Raw genomic sequence first — 8,468 nt, forward strand, 5'->3', positions numbered from 1 at the left:
GCGTGCCGACGCCGTCCGGCCTCGGGAAGGGGCGGGGCTCAGCAAGAGAGGGAAGAGGAAGGGGGAGAGAAGGAAGGGGGAGGGGAGAGGAGGAAGGGGGAGGGGAGAGAAGGAAGGGGGAGGGGGGCGCGTGAAAGCGAGTCTGGGAAAGGGCGGGGAGAGGAAGGGGAATCAGCGAGCAGGAAGCCCCAGGCGCTGTGATGAGTTCTACACTGGATCCTTATTTTGGGGTTGGCAGAGGTGCAGTGACGTGCTCAGGGTCATGCAGTCAGCTAGGGTCTGTGGCCGCATTTGAACCCAGCCTTCCCCCTCCCGCACCCCAGGAGCCTGGGTGCCCAGCTGTCCTCCCTCCCACCCCCACGCTCTCCTTGGCTCTGCGCCGGCTCCGAAGGACTCCTGAAGCCCCAGGGCATCTCTTTACTTTCAGGTCCTTTGGTCCACCCCATCAGGCTCCCGGCACAGGCAGTCCTCTGTGCCAGGGCTCAGATCTCCAAAAGCATGGACCCAGCAGACAAGGAAGGACTGAAGGAGAAAGGGGGGAAGACGAAGGGATGAACGTGTGAAGAAGAGGATGGGGCACGAAGGGAGGTCCTGGCACGGCAGGCAAGGGCAGCCTCCCCTGTGGGGGGGAAGGGGGGTTCTGTATAATGGAGAAGTGAGCACGAGAAAGCTCCAGAGGGACGGCCACAATTCGTCAGTAAATGAGCTCAGAAGGCCTGGGTTCTGGTATCAGCTCACAGGCTGTCTAGCTGTGTGATACCGATCCAGTTCAGTGGCCTTCCCTGACGGTTTCCTCATTTGTAAAATGGATACAGTAGTACTTATGAGAACAATTCCATGAGGTTATGAGGAAAGTTCTTTGCAAACCACAAAGCATGAGTCACTTTCAGGGGGCCCTGGGAGTGAAGTGGGGTGGGGTGGGACCCTAGGCTGGTCACTTTTTTTGGGGGGGTCCTCAGGGGTGGGGTGGGGGGGGACCCTGGGCTGGTCACTTTTCAGGGGGGGCCCTCGGGGTGAGGTGGGTACCCCTCTGGCACAGTTCTTGGTCATTGGATAGTTCTCGTGTTTGGGGAGTCTCCCCCCTCCCCCCGAGCCTAGAGCTCCTAACACATGCCTCTTCCCCCCATTTCTCTCCATTCTCCCCCTGGATCCAGCAGACCGAGCCGAATCTGTCTGCCTCCTGAGGCCTTCTCACAGGAGAGAAGGAGGGACAGGTGGGAGCAGGGCCAGAGGAAGGAAGGACGAGGAACAGGACTGGCCTGCCCTCTCCCCAGGGCCCCGCCTCTGGCCAGCACCCAGCCCAGCCCCCCAGCTGCCTATATTTATACTCTGCTGCCCCATGGGCAGAAGAAGGAGGAGATTAAGGCAGGCACCTGGGAGCCAGCTCTGGGGAACCCAAGGGGCCAGAAGAGTGGAGACGGCTTGGGGTGGGGCACTGAGGGTCCAGAGTTTTGGAGGCCTGGGGTGGGGGGCTCATCAGACCGGATTATGGCCCTCTTGAAGCTCTCAGTGCTGGCCTTCAGCTTTGTCTTTGGGGCTGCTGGCCTAACGATGCTGACCCTTGGCTTATGGGCTGAGATGGCACTGGGAAGGTACCTTGCCCTGTCGGCCCGAGGAGCCCCCAGTGCTCCCTCTCTCCTGCTTGCTGCTGGGGCCGCGGGGCTGCTTTGGGGAGGTCTGGCTGGCGGTGGGGCAGCCAGTGAGCACCAGGGCCTGCTCCGGGCATCTGCAGCCATCCAGCTGACTGCCCTGGGAGCTGGCCTTGCTGCTGGCCTTTCAGGACTGTGCTACCAGAATGAACTGGCCCAGGGCTTTCGGGAGGGCCTGTGGCAGGCCCTGTGGGGTTATGGGGCTGGAGGGAGGGGTGATGCTAGCTTGGACGCCCTGCAGGGGGGACTCGGGTGCTGTGGGGTGGACACATACCGTGACTGGCTGGACTCGCCCTGGGCCCGGAGTTCCCGGGCCCGGGGCAATGGCTCTCTGCCCCCCAGTTGCTGCCGAGGCCAGGCTGACTGCCAGGAGGGGGCCAGGGCCATGGCTTCTGATGGCTGCTTCTCCAAAGCCAGTGACTTTGTGGCTGACAACATGGCCTTCATTGCCGTGGCTGCGCTGGGCCTGGGGGCCCTGCAGGTGGTTGGGGTCGTGCTGGCATGTCTTCTGGCTGCCCGAATGGTCCCTGGGGCCCAGGCCTCTGCACAGACCCCAAAGAACCCTTCCCTGGAGAGCCCGATCCCTGCTGCCCCTGCTGTCCCTGCTGAGCCCTGAGGCCCACCCTGTCCCTTGCCCCATTCCACCCCCATTTCCACTCCAGGCCTGTCTTCTTTATAGACATCTCACCCAGGACAGAGCCTAAGCCATTCAGCTCTTGTAGTACTGCCCTGAGCCCAGCTGTTCTTCCTCCCTCTTTCCCTCCTTTGTTCCTTTCCTGCCCTGCACCCTGAGGGACAGTGGGCTGAGGATCCTCGTGAGCCTGGTCACCCAGGCCAGCCACCATCAGCAGGACACTCTGGCGAGTGGCCAGAGAGGCCAGAGCTGGGGGCAAAGAGAGGGCTGCGATGGCATGGTCCTGATGGAGACCAGGGCCTGGAGAGAGCCTAGGCCAGGGCTGGCAAAAGCCTCCCCGCCCCAGCTTTGCCAGCTGTCAAGAGAGGAAATGTAGCTGTCCTGGGAGCCTCCCCTGACTGTCTGTGGGCTCTCCAAAGACCCTCTTCCGACCTCTGCTCCTCCTCCCAGGTCTGTATTTATGGGCTTGGGGAAAGGAGAGCCTTGTGAGTGTGGGGGCTCTAAGCTATGTCCACAAAGCTTCCCAACCCAGGGTCCCTGCTGCCCTTCCCTGCCCCAACCCCCTCCCACCAACAAAGCCAGTGAAAGCCACAGGGCGCTCTGGCTGAGGCCAAGGTCTGCTGGCCTCCCTTGGCCTCAAGGCTGGACCTCAGCCCCTCTCAGCTGACTGAGGTGCCCTGAGGCATCTTCCTCAGCCCTAGGAGCCAACCTCTTCTCCCTGCTCCACAGGGCCTGCTCACTGCCCACACTTGAAAGGAAACCCAGGATCCTCCAGTCGGTTATTCCAGAGTGGTCTGTGCCCTGGGCTCTGGGCAGAGGACCCCCGAAAGAATTCTGTAGCATCTCAGTTAAGCAAGCAGTGACTCTCTGTGCCCCAGCAGCTGTGTGCCCAGTGTCCAGGGAAGGCCCCGTCCTCTGGCTGACCAGGCAGCAGGGCCCACACTCTGCCCGTTCCCCCAGCAGCCCTGCCCTGGCTGGCCAGCACAGGGGCAGGGAAGGGGCTGTCCTCTGGCTGACCAGGAGGCAGGGCCCACACTCTGCCCGCTCCCCCAGCAGCCCTGCCCTGGCTGGCCAGTGCAGGGGCAGGGAAGGGGCTCTGAGGGGTTCCTGGCTGCCAGGCTTTTGTGCCTCTTTCCCTGTTCTCCTCAACCAGGGGCTCCCTGCCTCCTGACTGTGCAGGCTCAAAGGCCTTAGAACTGGGAAGGACCTCAGAGGTCCCAGCATCTCCCAACCTCATTGCACACGGGAGGGGAGCAAGGAGGCAAGAGATTTGTCTAAAGTTACATAGGTGACATCAGCAGTGAGTCAGAATTTGAACCCAGGTCCTCTGACTCCACGTTCTCACTCTTTCCCCCCTGCTGGCTCGGGGTGGCTCTGGCTGCTCTCTACTGCCCCCCCCCCTTCTCCTTTACTCACGGGCAGGCTTCTGTCCTAAGCCGGCGGGTCCCCCAGCTTCCCCAAAGGCTCGGCCCTCCGTCTGCTCCGGCCCCCAGCCACCAGGCTCAGGCGCGGGCTCCCAAAGCCCATCCTCCTCCTCCTGCGCCCACCTCCATGCCCTGACTTCAATTTGGCTAAAGCTTCAGGCTCTGCCTCAGTGTCCTCATCCACAAAACGGGAATAGCGATAGCAGCTATCTCCAGGGAAATGCCCATAGGTCCCTATCCCTGTCACAGAACAAACTGGAACAAGGAGGAAAGCGCAGGTCAGAGGAGTGAGGGGCGGTGGGGACCATGGAGACCAAGTCCAGCCACGCGCCCATTCTATGGATGAGAAAAGCAAGGCCGAAGTAACTGGTCCTCCTGTGTCAGGGCTGGGTCTGGAACTCGGGTTCGGGCCTTTTAATGGCAAGCCCAGCGCCGCCCCCGTACCACCACCCCCCCTTCCTGTTTTATTTATTAGCTGGGAGTCAGGAGATCTGCATCTCCAGCGAAGTAGTAACCGCAAAGCAGGGACGGGCGTCACAAAGCCATCCTTCCCCGTGAAGAGCAGGACCGCAAGCTGCACCTTCCTTCCCCTCGCTCCTGATCTGGCGGCCGGGACCCAGCGGACCGAGCCGAAGCTCCTGCCAAGGGACGGCCCCTTCCCCCACGCCCGGCTTATTTCCTGCCAGCGCGACCTGGGGCAATCAGTTTTCTCATGTGTAAAAAGGGACTGAACATTTGCTGGTGGTGCACGAGGCCGTGAATATTCTCCTTCCGCGCGGGTCCTTGGAGGCTTAGAGTGGGAATGAAGCTTGCCCCAAGCATTCTTTCCCTCCGCCAGGACTAGGGGCACTGCTGGCCAGCTCTGGCGCTCACTAGGCAGGGCGGCTCCCGCTTGGGGCTTGGTCTGTAAATTGGGGATAATGTTGGCAATCCCCACCCACCTTAAGGAAAGTGCTCCTTAAACCCGGAGGCGTGGTGCTTGCAGCTCTGGTGATCACACCCTGCCCTGTCCTCAGTTTACCACCGTGTCCGACTGCACGCTCCCTGAGGGCAGGGAGCCGCTTGGGGGCAGGGCTAATCTTGTTCCAAGATAATCCATCCCTCGAGACAGAATCGGAAAAACTGGAAGCCCCGAGGGGGCCTCTGGGGTCCTCTGGGCCAGGCTGGTCCACGACCTCCTGTAGTCCTCCGCAGCCGGGTCTGACCGACTTCCCTGCTCTTCGTGACAGGGCCCGTAGCCCGGCAGGCTACAGACACAGGCTTGTTAGCTTTCAGCGAAGCACGTAGTAGGTCCTTAATACTCACATACATCAAGGACATAATAAATGCTTGTTGGATTGCTTGACATCATTGCGGATGAGATGGAGAGGTAGGAGCCCGATAGGGGCATTGGAAACTGCATGCCACCCCGAAAGATGAGTCCTGAATAGTGCCATGGTCCTTTGTGTGGGGGGGGGTGGACGGATCGAGGAGTGAGTTCCTCAGATCGGTGCCTGCCCTGCTGGGGTCAGCATTTATCAATGAGTCAGATAATAACACAGAAGCCAGCTTTGGTGGCACCTACTGTGTGCTAAGTGCTCTAGGAACATTCTCTTGGCTTAAAGGCCTGGATGGGATTCGTGTCAGATTTACGGATGACAGGAAGCTGGGAAAGCTAGCTAAGGTGGTGGAGATCCTGGAGTTAGCCAGGCTGTACAAAGACCAAAGACATATGACAGGACTGCCAATAAGGTGACATTTAAAAATGAGAGGTAGCCCCCTACTTGGCTTACGGAAATGGATTTCACAAGTATGGGAGGGGGGAGATACAGCCACATAACAGTGTATGTGAGGAAGATCTGAGGGCTAGAGTGGACTGCAAGCTTCAGATGAATCCACAGCATGACAAAGAAGTCTTGGGTGTGTAAGAGGTGCGATGTCCAGGGAGAGGGAAGTGACAGTCCGGCTCTCAGACCACCTCTGGAGCTCTGTGCTCCCGTCTAAGCCAGACATCTTGGGAAAGACGTTGACCAGGAAGAGACCATCGAAGAAGATGGGGAACTGGAGGCATTTAACTTGGAGAAGAGAAAAACAAGGTGCGTGTAAGGTAGTGAGCTCTCTGTGACTGGAGGTCTCTGAGTGGATCTAGGCACCACACAGGGATGTTCCAGAGGCTGGTCTGAGGTAGCGACCACTGAGGCCCCTTCCCACTTGGAGGTTCTGATCCTGGAGAGCTTTAACTGGTAGGACTCGAGATCAGCTTTTCTGGGTCTTCTCCCCTTGACTTTGACCTCTCTCCCCCAGTTCCAGGGACAACCCATGTCTGGGTTATTTCCCTTTTTTCATGGCAAATGCCTGTCCACACTGCACCACAGGGTGATGTGGGAGCCTGGGCAAAGGAGTGGCATAGATGCCCCTGGTGGGCAGGGGGCCCTGGTGGAGCAGGGGGATGAATGGTTTTATGGCCTGAGTCAGTCGTGTGGCCCAGGGGATGGCAGAGGTCAATCTCCATTGGGACAAGTTCTCCCAAAATAACCAAGATGGAAGGGTCTTCAGAAACCACCTCGTCCATTCTGCCTAACAAAAGTCCTAGAACAGGCTGATGTGGCCCATGAGCCCCTCTCTGAAGTTGTAGAGCAATGGGGATCCCCTCACTCTAGAGTCAGCCCTCCTTTGGTCCTAGAGTCTGGGGGATCTTGGGAATCAGGGAGCCCCTAGCTGATTCATCCTGGAGACCCCATTTATGAAGCTGTGTCCTCGTAGGTAGTGAGGGGAGCAAGAGGAAGAGGGGCAGAGCTGAATTCACCTGGCTTGCCTCAGTGAATCTCCCTCAAACCAGAGCCCTGAGTAGACCCTGCCAGGGCCAGTCTTGATGGACACCCACTTGGCAGGGCCCTGGTTCCCTGAGACAGAGTCCTTCCTGTTGACGGCGCCCCTGGGATTAGGCTCCTGAAGGAGACCATTGTGAGAGGAGGAAGGAGGAAGATTAGTTCCCTCTCATTATGCAGAATCATGGGAGTGATAGGTGCCCCAGCCTGGGGATCAGCTGGCCCAAGCCTCTCATTTTAAAGAGGGCTACCCTGAAGCACAAAAAGAGGAAGAGACTTGTCCAAGGTCACACAGTAGGGCACTGAAACTACTTGCCCCTTCTAGCTCTGTTCTGACCCCTACACCAAACCTGAGAAATTTCCCACTGAGACCCCCAAAAAGAAGAGGGGGAAAGGAAGGGGCTCACGGGCACCTTGAGGGGGTCAGGAAAGAGTTGAGAACTGGCCCAGCAGAAGGGGGAACCCAAAGACCCTTCCAGTTGCCAATCCATAAGGCTAAATTCTGCATCCTGGGAAGGGGACAGGGTTTAGCTAACCATCAGATGATGCCAAATGATTTCCGGCTCCTTGGACATATGCCCAGCCCTTCCTTCTAGGGGACAAATGGATTTCAGACCCACCTGCTCTTTAAGTCTGCCTTGCTGCCTAGAGGGAGCCAGAAGGGCCTGGGTTCTTCCCCTACTCCCCAAAGGCCTCAAGGCATATTACATTTTGCATGGGGCAAATGAGACTGTTCTGGCTGGGAAGGAAAGGTGGTCTGGCTTGGAGGAGCCGGGGGAGGGCATGTCTGTCACCAGATGCCCGAGCTGAGCTGATCTCACTACAGCTTGGCAGTGACTCTGGACTCAAGGTTCCTGGCATGAAGGAGGAACATGCTGGGTTACAAAGTTTTCAGTTCCTGAAGCAAAGAGTTTGGAAATCATCTGTAGGGAAATTTTTCTATGGAAAATTCCAAACCCCTGAGCCTGAGGCTGAAGGCCTCCCACCATCTGGCCCCAACTTACCTGATGTCCGCCAGGTCCCCCATCCAGAAAGGAGCTCAGAAGGCAGAGCTTCCCCTGTCCAGGCCTCTTTTGCCTTCGCCCACACCAATCCCTCTGCCCAAATGCCCTCTGTGCCCACCTCTGCCAGGTGACCCCCAGGGGCATGCCCCTTTGCTCTGGCCAGCCCTCATGCTAGCTCAGTTCTTGCCGGATTGGGAGGTCGCTGGGGAAGGGCCAAGGCTGATCTATTCTTGCATGCCCATTCAGTGGGAAAACTGGTGAGCCTGGAACCAGGAGAACCCTGGAACCCTGGGTTCCGGCCCCAGCTGGGCTCCCTCCTTCCCATGTGACTCAGGGAATCTTTCCCTCTCAGTTTCCCTACAAAAGATAAACATGGTGGATTCGATGGTTTTAAGGTTCCTTTTAGCTCTAAATCTCACCTGTGCCCACTCAGGAAGGAACCATTAGGTCTCCAATCTCGGTCTCCTTTGAGAGGCAAAGGATACTCCTTCCTGGCCCCAACAGGTGCCAGCGAAGCTGGGCTGGGGCCCAGCAGAGGCAGATCCTGAAGGGGCCGGGCTGACACAGAACAGGCTGTGCTCTCAGAGGGTCTCACTGAACATGCCAACAAGCTTGTCGGCCAGAGAGAATGGGGCCACAGCCTGGTGTGTGGGGCTGCTCTGCTCCTAAGCCAGCCTTGGCCTTGCCCAGCAGCAGCCTCCTGGAATATGGACTCATCCCTCCCTCGGAGCATCGCAAGGACAGGTATCCCTTGGGGGCCATGGGGGGCAGGCCTGCCTCTTATCCCTCCATCCTCCCTGGCTCCCAGCTTCAGCTTTCCCACCCATATATCTGCCCACATCACTCAGACATCTGCAGGGGCTCCCACAGCCTGGAGAAGAAAGACCTCTCTATCTCCTTAGCTCAGCATTCAAGGCTCCCCCACCCCCAAACTGGCTCTAACCTCATCT

The 8,468-nt window shown here is 58.5% G+C and overlaps 1 protein-coding gene and 1 long non-coding RNA gene across 2 annotated transcripts; both read left to right on the plus strand.

Annotated features, from left to right (window-relative positions):
- The first annotated feature begins 102 nt into the window (after positions 1-102).
- Positions 103-833, plus strand: LOC138172989 (uncharacterized). The gene is made up of 2 exons (XR_011171285.1): positions 103-277; positions 428-833. It is a non-coding gene; the product is annotated as an uncharacterized lncRNA (long non-coding RNA).
- Positions 834-1,159: 326 nt separating this feature from the next.
- LOC138173059 (tetraspanin-7-like) lies at positions 1,160-5,045 on the plus strand. The gene is made up of 2 exons (XM_069102951.1): positions 1,160-2,733; positions 3,013-5,045. Exon 1 carries the CDS (start codon positions 1,489-1,491, stop codon positions 2,263-2,265), a length of 777 nt encoding a protein of 258 aa, XP_068959052.1. The 5' UTR covers positions 1,160-1,488; the 3' UTR covers positions 2,266-2,733; positions 3,013-5,045.
- Positions 5,046-8,468: the final 3,423 nt, after the last annotated feature.

The sequence above is a fragment of the Petaurus breviceps genome, unplaced genomic scaffold (genome assembly GCF_028583685.1).
Source record: "Petaurus breviceps papuanus isolate PSGF00001 unplaced genomic scaffold, PetGlider_PUasm1.0 558, whole genome shotgun sequence".
NCBI lineage: Eukaryota > Metazoa > Chordata > Mammalia > Diprotodontia > Petauridae > Petaurus > Petaurus breviceps.